The sequence below is a fragment of the Chelon labrosus genome (genome assembly GCF_963514085.1).
Source record: "Chelon labrosus genome assembly, chromosome: 20".
In the NCBI taxonomy this organism is placed as follows: domain Eukaryota; kingdom Metazoa; phylum Chordata; class Actinopteri; order Mugiliformes; family Mugilidae; genus Chelon; species Chelon labrosus.
Window position 1 is genome coordinate 19,759,839 of NC_140353.1, and position 18,904 is coordinate 19,778,742.

At 41.8% G+C, this 18,904-nt stretch overlaps 1 protein-coding gene across 4 annotated transcripts in view; it reads left to right on the plus strand.

Annotated features, from left to right (window-relative positions):
* The window catches only part of ralgapa1 (Ral GTPase activating protein catalytic subunit alpha 1), a 66,091-nt gene that overhangs the window by 41,149 nt on the left and 6,038 nt on the right, over positions 1-18,904 (plus strand). For all 4 annotated transcript variants that reach the window (XM_084569258.1, XM_084569259.1, XM_084569260.1 and 1 more), the window contains exons 42-44: positions 865-1,023; positions 1,928-2,055; positions 17,049-17,173. In XM_084569258.1, the coding sequence (XP_084425384.1) occupies positions 865-1,023; positions 1,928-2,055; positions 17,049-17,173 (412 nt within the window). The remainder of the gene's footprint in view (positions 1-864; positions 1,024-1,927; positions 2,056-17,048; positions 17,174-18,904) is intronic.

Genomic DNA, 18,904 nt, shown 5'->3' on the forward strand with positions numbered 1-18,904 from the left:
TAAGGGTGTGAACTCTTATGCAATTAAGTAATTGCACATTTAGTGTTTGTGTGTGTTTTTAAGTTTCTGTCTCTGTAATGTGTCACAGTGGTTTTCATTGCATAGGTTGTCAGTTTTAAAATAAAATTTGATACGGGTGATTTTTTTATGCCCAGTGTATGTAAGAGTCCTGCCCCTTTTATGAAACTCTGTGTCTTGATAAACTGTTTAATAAAATGGGGGGAGGCGTTTGGGTTAACCATCGCTCTAATATTAGCCAAAACAAATGGTACATCTTTGAAAATCTTGACAAACTGACTGCCGTTAAACAAAAGGAAATGTCTTGAATGTGTTTGCCTCAGGGCCAAGGCCAAGACTGGCGTCCATCTGAAGGTGTGTAACAAACCAGACAGCTAAAGAGACGTCTGTGTGGGGAGGTGTGTGGGGGGGGGGGGGTATTTTGGCAGACATCAAGGTTAATGACTAAGCTGTCACCAGCCCTGACTGCAGCCTGCTGAGTGAACGTGAACCACGCACACACACCTCAGCACTCTGCATCGCACATGATCCCATCTGTCATCCAGCCCATACTCCATCTTTCCGGGGCTTCACTCCGTCTTGTTCTCCACTCTCCATCTTCACACGCTCACTCCATCATGCCCAGGGCCACCTAAACTACATACACACCCCAAGTTAAAAGCCTTGGGGTTATGATGGATACAGCTCATTGTGTAAGACACTCTTAGTACGTGTGTGTATGTGTGTTTTGTTGGTGTTGACTTTCGATGAGTTTGCGTTGTTTATTCTGTTGTGAAATGCTTATTCAGATTTGATCCCAGCATTAATTTCTCTTTCCTGTTCCTTCCCGTCTCTACGCCTCTCCAGCTTAGACACCTGGGCAATGACGAAGTCCACATCGTTTGGTCAGAACATTCCAGAGACTACCGACGAGGGATCATCCCCACTGAGTTTGGAGATGTGTTAATCATCATCTACCCCATGAAGAACCACATGTACTCCATCCATATACTAAAAAAACCAGAGGTAATAGCAACTTGCATTGGATTCAGAAAATACACACAGCCCTTTACTGTTTTGTAGATTTTAAAGGGTTAAATACCCAGTAATCAGTTTCTCAGTTTTTGAATTAAGCCATTTGTTCATTATCATTAGTTTATCTTTTGTTGTTGCTTAATTTTAAGTCTTTACATTGTATGGGCTTGCCTTGGAGAGTTTGAAAGCTGGGTGGGTCAGAGTGTTTTGATACATCATTTTATGATTCCTACCAGACCACACAGATATGCCTCCAGATTGACTAACAATCCTAGAGAGAGTCTTGCCCCAAGTCTTGCTGATCTGGTTAATGTATCAGTCTAAAACACACAGACATTAATACCACAGCACTGATGGCATAACTCTATTTCAAACAAGACCTAACACAATAAAATGCTGCTTTTTTTTCTATATGACATAGATACCACAGCACTAATAACATAATCATATTCTCCCTCATTCATTCTGCAAGGAAAAATATTGAATTATCATGAATCCAAAAACCAGTTAGATAAGATATTCCCTGTGTTGTTGTCCTGAAAGCACATGTATTCAGCCATGGAGCGAATGGCTCGGAGACCTGGTCTACAAATAAACTCAATAAAAGGCCCAGCATTATTCTCTTTGGTGGATTCCACAAGCAAAGTATTGAATTAAATCAGAAAGCCATAGCCTGAATCAAATATTGTATCATTAAAAAAAAATCTGTTGTGTCAATCACTACTTGTCAGACTTGGTTCACTAAAACACAGTTGTTCCCACAGAGTATTCTGTTTCATGTTTCATAACACGTGATGTTTTCTTTGATATACTTTCTTAAGAATTAACTGAAGTGTATAACGGAATAATTAATGATTTTTTTTTTGTTGTTGTTTTCCTGTTCTGTTCTCTGTAGGTACCGTTCTTTGGTCCCCTGTTTGATGGTGCCATAGTGGACATGAAGATTTTGCCCACCATGGTTAGAGCCACGGCTATAAATGCCAGTCGAGCTCTCAAATCCCTCATTCCTCTATACCAGAACTTGTATCCTTTGAAACTTTTAGTAAACTAAATGTGAAAAATCTGGATCAGAAGCCAAAGGTAGGTCAGTGAAATTTGTTTTTCCTTCTCACCTTTCCTCTTTTTTGTTGTTTTTTTTTTTTTTTTATTTAATTGAAGCAAAGACAATTCACATTTCACAGCCCAAAAAGTTAATTAAAAGAGCAGTTTAAGATCTACGTAGAGCACATTAATATTTCATTGGTTATCTAAATGCTTTATTTAAATATGGACGTACAATTGCACTGTTTACTGTCAGAATACTGTAGATGTTCTTGCAGCTAAAGTATATAGTACTGTGTCAATTTCTATAAATTAAAATCCATCATGCAGTGCTTCCAGGTACTGTCTGTTGGCTCCCAAATATATTCTGCAGCATGAAAATCACCCCAGCTATTCAGCAATATTATGTATACACTATAAAAACAGAAAGGGACAGAAGCAGTCATCTAAATCCACTGCAAGCAAGTGTAACTAGAGGGATTGGAGAGGTTTGGGAATAAATGTTTAAATTAATTTCTTTTCATTTGTAAAAAAAATAACTAATAACTAGTCATGTGCATTAATATCACAAACAGTTTTCTCTAGTCGGGGCATTATGTGCTAAAAGTTCTTGATTCTTAACTGAATACAAGCTAAAAACTACGAAAATCCTCAAACTTAATGAATTGAACTTTTACTTTGTGATGCAGTTTCACTGATATAAAGATTTCTGACCTTCTGATACTGTTGAAGACGATACAGTTACAAAAAGAAACACGGGAAGACTTTATTTAGACCAAGTTTACCCTGGGCTCTAATACCCTGACTGTCATCTTTGACTTAATTCCCCTAATATCTATGCTAATATGTTATGCTCAACTTTTTGAAAGTGATTTTGCTGTAGCCTTTGCTTACCTATATACGAATATACCTGTGCTGTCAGGCGTGTTGAAATCCTTGCACCTATGTGTGAGTGGGAATGTATCTCTCAGCTCAAGGATTAAGAATGGCAAATCAATGTCCAGTGGTGTTTGGCTTTCACAATATAAGTGTTCGTGTGATAGAGCTGTATTTAGTCACCTCTGAAGTGCTATATATCAAGTGTGCGTGCTTACCGTGCACAGCCAGGCAGAGAATGCTGTGTGTGCACGGGGGGGTAGGGGGGTAGAAACAGACAGACAGGTGTGTACACAGTGTGTCAGCTTGATCCGATGCGATGGTAGTTTGTTTGGAAGAAGCCCGGCGGTCGATACTTATCGATGACTCTCCTTTCTAACGCTGTTTCTAAATGAGGGGCTTTGCTCTCTGGTCTCAGCCACACACATTCAGACAAGCATCCTCGCTCATACACACCGACAGTTACACTTAGACACAAGGACCACAGAGTAATGCATCCATATAAGAACATGCGGATGCATGCAGAGCTGGTGAAAAACCATGCATACATATTTCCATCACTGTGAGATGACTGAGTACCTTGTCAGCGAGCTGACCTGACTGATCACTGGAATTTCCTCTAAGTTCTACTTCAAACAATTGGGTTTCCTAATGATGCTGTTGTAACTGCAAACGTCCATGATTATGTGGATCAAGTCTACTGGTAACATCAGCTGTAAGTCGTAGTAACATCTCTGCTAGGCAACTGTTGGCGTCTAGATGTTTAGCAAGGTAACAATGGGTAACTTAATGTGGGAAATTCAAAGACATCATGAAACTATGCAGCTAAATTGCAATATATTAATTTTGAAACTAGGACCTTATTAACATATCCCCATAATCCAAGAAGAACTAATACTCAACAGGGTACCTTTAGGGTGAAGGTTTAAAAAAATAAACAGAAAGAAAATGCTTGCAACAAGTGCAGCACCACGGGTCTGTAAATGGCTATGACACGCTCACAGCCCATGTGACAGCTTTGTTAAATAAAACTGAAGCCTGAAAAACAGCTTTTATGCATTATGTCCACAAGGATAATATCATTTTAAAAACTGATTCGGCTGCTTTAAGGACTGTGGTTGCAACTAAAACGGGTAACCACACGGTGGGATGAAGCTTCCTAGCCTACAACACACAGTAAACCCACATAACACTGTCTTGAAGTAAATTAAAAGTCACTTAAACTTAAGCTAGTGCTTGCTCCATCTAAAGAGATGTAAACAGTCCAATTAGTCCAGTTCACACTTGTCAAATGTCTTCCCCTCAGTACAACCGATTCTATGATTGGTTTCTATGCTTACACAAAAAACATGTTTCCTTCATTTTCTTTCATTTCTCTTCTATTTCATCTTAGGTCTTCCTTCAGTCTCCTTCCTCTGCTCTCCCATTATCCTTCTTTCCCTCTTCCCTGTCCCATCCATCCTGTACAGTGCTTTATCTCTTCTCTTCTCCTTCATCTTTCCTCCCTTTTCTCCTGTCTACTTCAGTGTTTTGTTTTCACTTCAACTACTTGATTTCTTCTATTCTTTCTCCTCCTTTTCCTCTTCTCTTCTCATTCCCTCTAGCTCCTCTTTTGAGAGAGGTGGTGGAGGTGATTCTAACTGAGAAGATGGGGAGACATAGACGGAGAGGTGGAGGGGTGGGTATGGGGGTGAAAAAGCGATTTTCTTCTGCCACGTCCACTTACAAGACAGAGACGAAGACATTGTTAGGCTCAGTGTGGGGCTGTAGCTCGTAGCCAAAACCCCCGACCCCATTGTGTGTATGTGTGTGTGCGTGTGTGTGCATGGGCACCTTCTTGAACACATTTATTTCTTCGTGTGCATTTTGTGCGACTCCAGTCATCTTGAGTGTGTGTGCAGACATGTGGACGTCTTCACAATCGTCTTTGTGCCCGTGTCGCTGTGGGAGACTGTGTCCACCAAAGGTGTGTTTGTGTCCGTGGCCGTGTGCAAGTGATGACACACATGTGTTGTGCATGCTTATTTCAGGGTGTTTGTGTGTGTCTGCGAGTGTCCTGGTGTGTATTGATTGGTGGTAGCAGCAGGTCGATGTCTCTGACAGGCTGAATTACAGTAATCAGTCATTATTGACTCCCCATCTCTCTGCTACACACACCGCTCTCCTCCACTCTTCTGTCTCTCCACCTCTCCCCCCCGCCTCTGCTCCCTACTTCTGTCAGTCCTTCTTTCTTTTCTTTCCCCGCTCCTCTAACTCTTTGTATCTCTGCCTTCACATCGCTGTACATCTTGCAGTGCTCTGATATTTTTCTGCTCCAGTCTTGTGCCTCCCGTCGTTAAAGTCTGTCCCTGTATTGTCTCTCTTGTCTCTGTAATTCCCTTATCGCAGTGCATCTTTCTTTCTTCTTCTGTCGTATTGTCATATATTCTGTTTTTTATCTTTTTCAGATTTATTTACTTTTCTTTATTCATTCAGATTTTACGAGGGTTGTTTTTACTCCCAAACCTTCTTTATCAACCCACAACTGTTAATGAATCTTTAGGGCAACACAAGATTATAGAGATAATACAAAATATGTCAAATGTGAATGATAAAGTTCAGTCAGTTTTGACCTCTGTTCATCTGTCATGATTACATGATGTAAAAAACTGTAGCTCAGTAGAGATATGTGGTGGTAATGCCTTATAGATGAGTGTAATGAATAACATTTACCGAACATTCCTAGAGATTAGGACTCGACATGAGGGTTAGATGTCCTTATGACATGAATCTCCTCAAGTGCTGCTAAAGCTGTGTGACTGGGTCTGATTCCTGAGTGCTGCACTGTAACATGAAGAGACCCCACTGACACAGAAGCACATGGGGGAGCAGGGAGATGGAGAGAAGGTTGGCAGGGCAAAGTATGCCAGTGTTAACTGGCATTCTTCTTTCTTTTTCAATCTCTCTCCCCCTCTCTCTCTGTCTGTCTGTCTTCATCCCTCTTTCTCTTTCTCTCTGTGTCTCTTGGCCCTCAGGGCAGTCCATCTGCCTTTTCTCTCTCTCTGATCTTTCATTCACCATGACTAGAGCCATCCAAAAGCGCACAACACACTCGCTCACAGTGCCAGGCTGCTGGGGCAGCTGTGTGTAAGCACAGCTCTATCTCACATATCAGCTCATTGCAGCAAGAAAGGCAATCCAAGACTCTCCAACATGCATACGCATACACACACTCTTCATATAACCCTCACTTCATTCACATGTACCAGGATGAAAATGCAGCACTGACAAGCTACACGCTGGGTTTCGGAAACTTTCTTTGCTGTCCGATGACTAATCATTTGGTTTGGTAAAGTAAATGGGAGTCCCCGTGTAGCCCACCGAAGTTCAATCAAACAGTCTGAACTCAGATGCAAGCTACAAAGCTGACTGCTGAGTCATATATTAGTGTCACCAACCCTTAAGCAGCAGCAAATAATGTTGCACCTAATTCTGCACACAGGTCTAGTGACAAAAAGTGATTTGGAGGTTGTTCAGATTTTTACAAAATAATTTTAGTTGATGTCTGAAAAAATAAGACATGATATTCTTATTCAGTGAAAAGGCCAAAACAGAAATGACTTAAATCACATAATCCTCAACTAAAGATAATTTAAATTTAACTAAGAATATTTGACATTTCTCTTAAGACTTCAACAAGCTAAGGTTTAAAGCAATAATAACTTAAATCAACAGTGAAAGGAAGTGTTCCTTAGTGCTGCAGTGATTCAGTCTTCTCTGCTTCAAACCTCATCAAATGAAACTTGTTGTAGTTTTCCTTGAGTTTTGTAACCACGAGTTCTCTGAGCAGAGTCACAGTGGACAGTTTGACCACGTTGTCCAATGTTCACCTAGCTCTGTCTGCCACGACGGCTCCACCATCTGATAACCGTGTGTGCATACATGTGTATGTGATTGTATTGCTGTTTGTATGTGCGTGGGTGTACATGTTAGTTAGTTGGTTTGTTAGTGTGTGTGTGTGTCAGAGGGAGAGAGAGCAAACTGTGGCCGTCCTCCATCTGCTCCTGGGTGATTGTGGTTCTGGGGAACAATGTTGGAGAGGTACTAAGCTGCTACACACACACTCACTCTGCCAGCAAGTGTTTGTGTCTGGATGAATTTTCAAATGTATATCATCTATCCATTTACACTTTCTGTTGTTTATGTTGCATGTGTGTATATATTTCCCTCCCAGGATGAAAGCGTGTGTGTGTGTGTATGTGGGTGCGTGTGGGACATCCCCTCTAGTTGTTGATTGGCAGAGATATCTGCACCGAGGCTGGGGTCAGCATATGGCTCGGTGTGATAGCGATGCTGTGTTTGTGCGTGTGTGTGTCACTGCTTTTCCCTCTCTTTCACACTCCGTTCCCAGTGAAACGATGGCAGCTCTGGGCATGTAGCACTATTATCCCCCATATCCACGCACACACACACACACACACACACCAAGGGCAGCCAAACGCCTAGCGGCCTGCCTGGCTCTTCTTTGCCAGCTCCCACAATAGAGCCTATTGTCCCAGCGAGGCTACAATCTGCTGTGTGTGACAAGGAGTGTGTGTGTCTCTCTCCATGGTAGCTAGGTGAGGGCAAAACCTTACAAATTGAAGACATTTTCTTATTGCTGATGCTGAAATGGGGTCATGTTATCCTTAACCTCCCGAGGCTCCACTGCACCCGGCACACATGGAACTTAAAAGTATGCTGCACTGATTCCCTCATCTTGCCTCACTTGCTGGGTGGGATTGTGCAGATTTGCAAAACACTGATAGCATTTAAAAAATAAAATCTGTGTTTTTTAGAAATTGAACAGAAGCATAAATGAACAGAATTGTAGAGGAACTTGTCAGCACACTGCACATTTGTGTAGTGACAAATAAAGCTGCTGCATCACGTACAATAAGGATGAACGTCGGTGTATTTTACCAATCTGTCCCTCATTGAAAACACCTTTTTGTGAGCAGCTAAGACGACAAATTGTCAGCAAATCACCACCACACCGTGAGTGATATTTAATGCTCAAAGACACAATTAGGATTAAGTTAAGGGTCTGAGTATTAGTGAGGGCTAAGGGTAGTTAAATGAATATGAGTGTGTGCATGTGAATGCACGCAGAGGGGGAGGTGATTGCGGTTAATTGTTTCCCGTCGGGTAGATAGAGGAAATGAAAAGAAAGGGGCGAGGAGGAGGGGTCACGGCTAATCTCTTCCACTTCTCCTTGGGGAAGTGCGTGCGTGCGTGCGCGCGAGTGCTTGTGTGTGACGCTTTCAGGATGTCGGCCAAGCTTCACAAGCGCATATTAGCGACATGATCTCTGACACTTGAAAGTGTGCAGACGTTACGGTTAGTCTGCTCGGATGTGTGAATTATAGATCACTCTATCTCTGGGATTTTTCAAGTAATTCAACCTGATGGTTGTACAGACATCATTTGCTTTAGATTTTGCTTAACATTCATTTCCTCTGACTCATGTAGTCAGTGCTGCTGCAGTAAACTTAATGTATCAAGACCTTAAAGCACCAGAATATATATTATTTTTCCAACAATGGCCCACGATAGAATTGGGTCTCACAAAAATAAAAAGTGTTAATGTCTCAGTTTAGAAAACTCAAAATATATGCCTAGTTTACACACAGCAGTGACTGATGTTCTCCATAGTCAGAAGTGTGAACTGTAAAAGAGAAAAGGAGAAACTGACGCTTAGTGGTGTGTATTTCGTTAGATATTACTCATCTTCTGTCATGCCTTTTAGCTCTAATTTCCCAAATATATTATTCATGTCACGGCTGAACTAGTGCCTGTGTGTGTGTGTGTTTGTGTGCACACGTACACACACCCGGCACCGGGAGCTGTGCAGACACATGAGTTGTAGCCATCAGTGGCTTGATCACACCTTGTTGCAGCAGACCCCCCTCTGACTGGTAAACAAGCTAATCTGCAGCGCGCGTGTGTACGGCCGGCGTGGATGTGTGTGTCAGTGCGTGAATGCGCTTTGCGGCCGGGTGTGTGAATGTAAGTATTTTTATGTGATAAGGCGTTTAAGATTCAGAGTGGGATCTCATAGTTGACCAAGACGAAGTGCAGCACAGCGAACTGTTTCATGAGCTCTAATGGCTGTCTTGAGCCTTAAAGAAACGGAAAGAGGACCGCATTTGCAGTTAGGGAGTAGGAAAACTAACGGGACTAACAAGGGATTAATCATTATTAATGATAGTAGTGATTGTTTACCCAGAACTGGTGAATGAACGAGAACCAAACCAGTTCTCCGTTGGTCCAAATGCCTTAAAAAAAAGTTTCCAACCCTTTTATCTGCATTATTGAGCAGTTCACTTCACTTAATCTATTACTCAAATGATAGATTTGACTGTAAAACCTCAGAAAACCGTCATCACCAGTAGCTGAGAACCCTAAATATTTAATTATTCACTTACCAAAAAAAAAAAGTTGATGGTTTTTGCTTTATCTTATTCTTCATCTTAGTTCAGCAAAAGTACAGCACATCTAGGCTTCTTGTTTTAATTGCTTTTTTAAACATTGTGAGCACTTTATTAAGAGCAAAACCAAGAATGGCTGCCTTGTGGTTGTATGCCTCCACCAACAAGTACGGTTGCAATTCACATCTGTGTCCAGACTATGACCTTTTGGGTATATAATGGCATCACTTTATAATTTTATTCTATTAGACAATGATAGAAACCTTGTTATAACTGATTGTATGAATTCTTGCATTGGAGTCAAAAACATGTGGTCACATTGACCTTTGATCGTTCCAGAGATATCTGGTTCACAACTCAAAAAGCTAACGCCCACGGCCGGTGCAGTACGAGTGGGAGATCAGGGATTACTTTTTTTTTGTCACCTCGTATATCCGTGTTATGTCAATATTATCCACTGCCTGTGGAAAAGAAGAGGATCCATCTCCTTAATATGAGAATTATAATTGCGGCCTTGGTGACGATCAGCATCTCGGTGTGTATGTGATCTGTTAAATAAAGCTTGTAATTGCGCTGGCAGCTTTAGGGCTCCCCAGTGGTGACATGGAAGAGGGTTAGGGTCTGTGTGTTTGTGTGTGTGTGTACGTGCTCACACACATGTCAAAGGGTGAAATAGTGGGGTGACAAAGGGCCAATTAATGTATCATGTCTGTTTTCCCTCCTCTGTGCCTGTGTCTGCATCGGGTTAAGCAGCAGATGAATAGGGGTAAACACAATTGGGTGTATGTGTGTGTCTTTCATGCGCATCGTCCGCTAACAATAAGTAGTGCATTAGAACAACCTATCTCTGTCCTCATCTTTGGTGTACGTGAACACAAACACACACACACACACACACACACACACACACTTGTAATGAAATCACAAAGCCTCCATATCATTGCTATCACAGAAAGATATAAACCCATTAGCTTGTTCCTTTGGGCAGAGACACACACACATACATGCACAGGTTTATCATTACACGCTGTAAAGCTTTTCCAATTGTATTATCCCTCTGATGTCCTTCTTTCTGTTGTCTGTTCCAATGCCTGGGGTGGAGAGGACAGATAGGGTGTGTGTGTGTGTGTGTTTGGGAGATTCTGAGGGAGATACAATGCGTGTTTGTGTGCGAGGTGTCTTTTTGACAAGAGCATGGACAAGTCGCGCCGTTTTTTAACATAATTTTGTACCTTTCAAGATCAAAAATCACAAAAAGTTGCTGTTTAAAACTGAAACCATTAGTAATTTTTCCTGTTTCATGCTAATGGAGACGTAAAGGCTGTTGAATTAGGATTTGATTTGTTCACTTATCTGTTCAGTTTCAACACCAATAAGGTAAAATAATTCAAGTATGCTCTGTATATCAGAACTGTAGATTATTTATTTCTGCCATGGATCTCCAATGTTAATAAAGCATGAACATTAGCATTAGCACTTTAGAACTTTTTTTTTTCCAGACAAAAACATGTCAAATAATTTGTGTTTGAATGTCTTTTGGATTGTTTTCTGACTCTTTGCGGTTGTTTTGCCTCTCTCTGTGGTCGCTTAGTTTTGCATGTCAGTGTAATCTTTGTAATAGAACTCCGTGACTATCAAAAAGACATATTAACAGTGATGCTTCCCTTGACTACTATACACCAATCAGGCATAACATTATGACCACCTTCCTAATATTGCATAGTGCCTCCAAAATAGTTGTGACTCATCAGAGAATGGACATGGGCCTTCTGAGGGTGTCCTGTGGTGTCTGGCACCAGAATGTAGTTAGTGGGGGCCTTTGGGTCCTATGGGTTGAGGGGAGGGACCTCTGTGGATCATCCCACAGATACTTGATCAGTTTAGGATCTAGTGAATGTGGAGGCCAGGTCAATATCTTGTGCTGTTTTTCATGTTTTTTGAGTTGTTCCTAAACCGTTTTTTTGAGTGTGTGCCTGTGTCAGGCTGCATCCTGCTGGGGATGGCTGCTATGGGGTGGGGGTGCCTGGTCTGGTGCTACATATCTAAGTAACATCCACATGAATACCAGGTCCAAAAGTTTCCCAGCAGAACATTGAATTGTCACAAGATGGTCAATGTTATTTACTTCTCCTATCAGTGGTTTTAATGTTATGCCTGATCAGTCTATATTATAATATTAATGCTCCCCTTTGACCAGCAGGATGGAAAAGGTCTTGATAAGTCTTCATTGTAATTTGGTGAGGACTGCAGGAATCTCATGTTGGGTTAAGAATGCAGTCACGATGCTAAACAACATTTAGTGGAAAAAAGTAAAGACAGATTATTTTTCCTATGTAATTTAGTCACTGCTAGGACTCTTTAAAGTTCAGATTCACTCATATGTTGCGTTCTGCACCCGTGGTCTTATTCCGTAGCATGCATCGCTTTCATTTCTTGACTTTTTCATGTTGTCCGGCCAAACTCTTTAAACAAAGCAGCTCTTTTAGTAGTAGACCCCATACATTCACAGGTACAGCCACATGAACTATATAGACTACATTTACATACTGTACTCACAAACACACAGCCGTCATGCAAACATTGCCATGCACACACACACACACACACACACACACACGCACATCCCAGCAGTGGGCCCGCTCCTAATGCGCTAACAAGCTCCCTTTCTCCTCCCCTCACCTCCTCTCCTCCTCCAGCCTCCCTCAGTCTCAAGTGATCACAGGAGTCGAACACTGCCACAATGAACTGCGCTGCGGGAGAGAGTGGGAGAGAAAAGGGCTGAAAGAGAGAGAGAAAGTGAGAGAGAGAGAGAGAGTGTGTGTGTGTGAGAGAGAGCGAGAGAGAGCTAAGGAAAGCATGAACACTTCACTCTCTCCACTTTTTTTTTTTCAGCCACGCACAAGAAAATGAGTTTCTGACTCGACACAAAAGAGCCTCTTTATGTGCCCCCTCTCTTCTCCTCTCTGCCTTTCTCTGCTTTCTTGTTTCTCCCTCACCAGCCTTTTCCCCTCTTTCTCCCCTTATAATTTTCCCTCTTTCTTTCTCCTTCTCTCTCTGAAAGAGAGATATTTTTCTGCTAATGACTTAATAAGAGGAGCCATCTGAAATTCAATTACCGCAGATTTCATAGTGGCGACTGTAATTTGGATGGAGGGAAGGATCGAGCCCGAGAAGTGTGAGCCCGATGCATGTCATCTATTTTCTTTGACCTCTCGATGGTTTCTGCTTTTTTAATACCAATAATAATAACTTTATTTGTAAAGCATGTTTCGTGCAGAGAAGCCGCATGAAATAGAACAGGATTAGAAAAAGGAAACAGTTCAGCAGACTACCTGAGCACAGATAGAAGATTGTCATACAAACCAAAGTATGATGAAGGACCGCTAAATTTCAGCAGCTGATTCGAAGTCAGCATTTAGTTTTCTGGCTTAAATAAGTAACATGTAAGATTGTAACCTTGTGGCATTACTCTCTTGATGTAAAAACCCTCTAATGCAAAGACAGTCATGCAGTTTTGGTTTCTGACATGATTTGTGCTTAGAATACAAAGTGGGATACCAGCATGTTCAGTGGAGGCTACCGACGTCTGCATCAACAGAAAAGTTGAAGGGAAATATATGAACGTGAAAAACTAATGTGTATTAGCAATGACTTCAAAGAAAAAGACAAAGTACGAATAAACGGTAAGCAGCAAGGAAACCATATAAATTCCCAGATTTGCGGGACCCAGAATTCTGGGTAATAAAAAAAAAGGCTGCATCATCTCATAAGCTTGAAAACTCACCTATAGTCCTTGCTTCTACGTTTGGTGCTTTTTTTGGTGTTGCCTGATTTAACCAATTCTTAAGACCGTCTCAGTTAGGGGTGTTTTGCCATTTAATATTGTAGTTGAAATGTATTCATCATATTCATCTTACTTTACTGCTAACAGTCCTGAAATGTGTTGACTTGTCATAGTAGGAGAAGCACAGCTATTACTGATGGCAGAAACAATGGCTCCATCCTGTTGACCAGTAACCATGCACAACACTGGAACTCTGGACCAATATTTCCATACATCTACTGCACTCCAGCACAAATTAGATATTTCATTTTAATGGCACTTAACACTACTTTATCAGTTATTTAAAAAACCTATTACCGGTTAATAGTTTGAGCAGTTTTTCTCAAGAACACCCTAAAACAGTTCCTGGTTTCAGATGTGTCGACGCTGACCTGGATTATTCTGAACTGTAATCTAACTCTGGGTTGTTGACATTATCTTCCTACAGTTAATGGATTGATCAAGAAGATAATCCACGTATTAAGCTATGATTAAAAGTTCATCAAATGAATCATTAGTTGTCGTTCTTTTTCAAAACGATAAACGTAAAAAAAAAATATATCTACTATATACACCCACAGTAGTTCTCTCTTCAGTACTTTTACCATTAAGTATACTAGTTTTCTAATAATGCTTAAATACATTTACAAGGGATGTCACTGTGCTCGTGACGAATGTGATATTAGTGTTTATCAGGGGCACACCGTCAGGACAGGCAAACCAAGCAAATGCTGGGGGCCTGCCAAGAAAAAAGCAAACACATTTTTTGGAATAGTTTGCAATGACAAACATAACCCTCCTTAAACCCGTGGATGCCTTACAGTGCATCGACAGTGCTCCAGGGCCTCCTTTCACTAGTTTGGACTTTGGGGTACGTCTTTGCCTGGGCCCCCCAGAACCTAGGATGGCCGCTGGTGTTGATGTAGGTTTTGCATGTTGGTCCCCCTCCTAATGTTACCTCCTCCCAGTGGGGAGCTGGTGTTTGTGACACTGTGACATGAGGCCACAGGCAGAAACCCACACTGAGAGGAACAAAGAGGGGGAGCGGTATAAAGGAGGCAGACAGGGAAAGAGTGAAGAAAAGTAAAGTGCTGCTCGTGTCATTTATCTCAGCGGTGGTAGCATGTCTCTGTATGTATTTCTCCTTCTCCTCTCTTTCTCAGTTTCTCTTCTTTGTGGACTCCTTTCTTACCTGCAGGTGTCCTTTAAACCTCCTCACCTTCTCAGAAATTATGAAACGGCAGCCTTTTATACGGCTGTCTGCCTTTCCTCCCCGCTGCTTCTTACAGTCGCACATTATTATAACGTGGTATGAAGATGATTAGGTGTTGTTTGCTGGAATATATAATACCTCTTCCTAATTGCATTTCATCCACACATCTCTCTCCTCCTCGCATAAACACACACTTGCTCGCCAAAAAGGGGGAAGTGCGATGCAGGGGAGCTGGAAGCAGGAAAAGGCAAGCGGTGAGATCACATAGCGACTCGGTGTGAGAGACACTGGCTTGACGCTCTGTGTGGGCCTGCTGCTCTCCTCTCAGCTCTCTGCAGGTGACAGCCACGCACACACTCACACCGCATTGTGTTGCTACTTAAATATCCTCCTTCCCGTCTCACCCACTGTCCTCCCCCTCACCACCTCCGCGATCCGCCGCGGGATTCTCACCCTTCTTCCTCTCCGCTCTCGCTTTTTCCCCCCATCATCTTTTTTTTACAAGTTCTCTTCCTCCCTCAGCATCTCGCTTTCTTTGCACCTCTAACCTCCGTGCCTCCCTCTCTCCCTCTCTCTCTCTCTCTCTTTCTCCCCCACTTTCGTTCCCCTCTCCGGCTCTCGTTTCCCTCGTTTTGTTAGTATGACAGTCTGAAACGTGTTTTAGAAATACAAAGTGCTAAGTCCTCCGAGTTCCTGTGAAATCAAATACGTCAAAGAAATGTCAGACAAACTGCATTATGCGTCCGCAGTTTCTGTTTCTTCCTCTTCCAGCTTTTTCCACTCATCTCCACCCTCCTCCTTTCTCCTCCTTTCTGCCAGCGCACTTTAAAGGAGCCATATTGTTGTTATTATCATTGTCTCTAACCGAATCAGTTACCATTAGACCTGAATCTCTCTCCTTCTGAGGCCCATAGACCAGCTCTCTAACCCAATAGAAAACCCATGGGCGCTATTACAGATGGCCGCCCCATTCACAACACACCCACACACACACACACACACAGACAAAGGTACAAACACACGGATTTCATTCTGGACATTCATTGGCCTAATCCCATCACACTCTCAGACGGTAACACGTGCACTTACATACACACAACCTGTTCACGACCAACCTTATTGAATACAGACACACATAAACGCTCATTGAAAATCCCTTGTTATTGGAGCCCGCCGAGGAAACGGCAGCGCTGTTGGGAGATGATGGGGCTGGATTGTGTGTCTGTGTGTGTCCAGGAGACTGTAGCCACTGCATATGGCTGTCATTATGGCTGGATGTATGAGAAGGACTAAGGAAGAGAGGGTAAATGTCATTCTATCAATGAGGTTATCTCTAATAGATGGAAAGCTGAAGTCCTGGTTTCCATTTACTCTGTTCTCCGCTGAATCCCCGAGCCTCTCTCTTTGAATTCATCGCCGTAATAGCAAGTGATAAAAGGGCTCGGCTTTATGGGTTTTTATTTAACGGCCGCTGTATTCTCGTCTGAGCCATATGGGCGTCCAGGTACATGGCTTGTGTTGCAAAACCGGGTTTTCACCTGGCAAATCCTGTTTATTCAACGACCACATAGTATTATATGTCGTTTTCTTTACGTTATCTATCTATCAGTACTTTACAATTTTTCTGTTTTTGTCTTTCTTCTACAGTTTCCAAATCCGTTTTGTCATTTATTTTCTGTTCAGCTCAAGGTCACTGTTGTATGTTTATTTGATGTTTTTTTTTTTTTTTTATCTATTCTAGTGATTATAGTCCTTTTATCCTGTGAAAGGGTGTCCCAGCAATTTCTTTTTATATTCATATGCATTTGAGGACTGAAAGATGACTCGCATTATGAAAACGCAGCATTTGAAACATGCCATTTTCTGCCAGGGTTTGATATTTCGTGTGAGGGGTTTTATGTGTCTGTTTTTGTCTGAGCTCTTCTTAAGTGTTTCAAAGTTAGCCAAACTCAGTTGAGGTTGAAAGGTGGCGTCACATACTTCAGGGTTTGGCAAGATTCAAAATCCGACGATAGTCTGGCTGTTTGCTTATGATTCCAGGGCACATTCTTGATAGAACAGATTTGTTTTTGACCTCATTTCTGACACTTTTATATTCATTTTCCTCAAAAACCTTGGGTTAAATGTTTTCAAATAATTTAATAATATGCGTACATGTTGCATGTTTAGTCAGTAAAAATTCAGTCAAGTAGAAAAATGTCAGAAATCTTTGCAGCAGAGACTTTTTTCCCTACATTCCCCAGCATGTGAAAGGGGATATATTAGCTAACCCTGCCTGGAGTACACCCTCCTCTTTCTAACTCCACAACCCTATTTTCTAACTTTGTGAAAATATATCAAACCCAAGCCCTGAGCAACATAAATAACATCACTGTGACATTGTTGGGGCTATTATCTCCAGCTCGACAGGAGCACTAGACATTGTACAACTGCTTTGACATGCTGAGTAAGACTAACCATGACCCGAATATAACAAACATTTTCAGTGGTAGTAGTTTTCTTGTGAAGACTTTTCCAGAGCAGCTGTAGTGGAAACTTTCTGGAGAAAACCAAACCATTTCCATCAGTATCTGTATCTCTTTATTGGCGGTTCGGCCTTAACCTTCGACATCAGCTACGAGGAGCGAGCCCGATACCTAGAGACCATTGTGCAGCACCACCAGGAGCCGACTACGTTTGAGGATTACGCAGCTCGGGTCTACAGTCCAGCTCCCTGCACTCACCTGCCCTCTGACACAGGTAAGATATGAAACTTTTGCACCAGCAGCTGTGTTTGGCATTGACTACCTCGGTGGCAGGGTTTTAGAGAGCACATGACTAATGAAACTTGGTAAAACTGCTTCTAGGTCAGCCCAAGTAGCCAAATCTGGACTGATTATCATCTGTTTTTCTGACTTCTTTCAAATATTTGAACGAGTTTGACATCAAAACATTCATAGTAGGAATCCATATGAATATTTGTACTGGTTTTCTACTAACAAGATGAAATGCTGAAGAGAAAATACACACCTACAGCATATTAACTTTACATCTTGTCTAGATTTGATTAGATCACTACAGAGCTGCCCTACACACACACACACACACACACACACACACACACACACACACACACACACACACACACACACACACACATCTACTTGCTGTCCAACTCAGACTCTCGCAGGGTTTGATGACTTCTGTTTAGTATCCAAAGCCGCGCTCAGCCTTCTTCTCTCTCCAGACCATCTCTGAGGAATTAGCTGACATCTGATCAGCCGTAGAGATGCCAGCCATGCACATGAGAGTCATACATGCATGACTCTCATATGTGTCCTGTTAATTGTGTTACATTGATGCTGATCATTTTTGCCTGTTACATGCCTGGTTAAGTGTAATTCAAAATAGCGTAGTGTCCTTTGACTCATGTTTAATTCAATTATTCAACGTGGCAGTTACTTACAATAATTGAATTCTGCAGGTAAGCCACACACTATCTATTAACGTAAAGGAACAGGCCTGTGTGATGTAGGCCTGTGTCGGTCACATGTTTGTGAGGACACAGTGACTGTGTGTTTGTCTAAATGTGACTATAACTGATCTTTGTTCTTCTCGGCCAACAATATTAATAATTATTCAGTCATAATCAAGCTGCTTTGAGGCTAAATAACATCTGTCACAACCTGAGACACTTGTCCCAAATGTTTACTGAGACCATATTTCTCTGTGTCGGTTTGTCAGTGATGTGCTCCAAATGCCGTTTCAGAGCACAGGATCACAAAGATTTTACACTTCCCTTTACCTGGTCCTAATCTGAGTCCTAATCTGAGTCCTAATCTGAGTATCGTGTCCAAAGTTCAGACGTGTTTCTGATCAGTTTTGGACAGTATCATGATCCTGTGCTTTGAAATAAACCCTGATCAAATTACTGCTGACTCCCCCCTCCCTCCCTCGCCCCCTCTCTCTCTCTCTCTCTCTCTCGTTCTCTTTCTCTTTCTTTCTGGCTTTCTTTCTCATTCCCTCTCTCCTTCTTTCTCTTTCTTTCTTTCTCTCTCTGTTTCTCTCTCTTTGCCTTTCTCTTTCTTTATCTCTGTCTATCTCACTCTCTTTCTCTTTCCCTCTCTCTACTTCTTTCTCTTTCTTTCTTTCTTTCTCTCTGTTTCCCTCTCTTTCTTTATCTCTGTCTCTCTCTGTCTCACTTTCTCTTTCTCTCATTTTCTCTCTTTATCACTCTCTCTTTCTCTCTTGTTGTCTCTCTCTCTCTCTGTCTGTCTCTTTCTCTCTTTGTCCCCCCCACCACCCCCGTCCTCTTCTTGTATTTACTCACAGAATCCCCTCCCTTAACAGTGCAATGATCAAACATTCTTCTCTCTTTCTGTTTTTGTTTAATTTCCCCATTTTTTTTTTTTTCAAATTACTTTTCTGATTTATTTTTTCTTTCATTTATTTTGTTTTTATTATTTTTGTTTGTATTTTTATTTTTTTTCC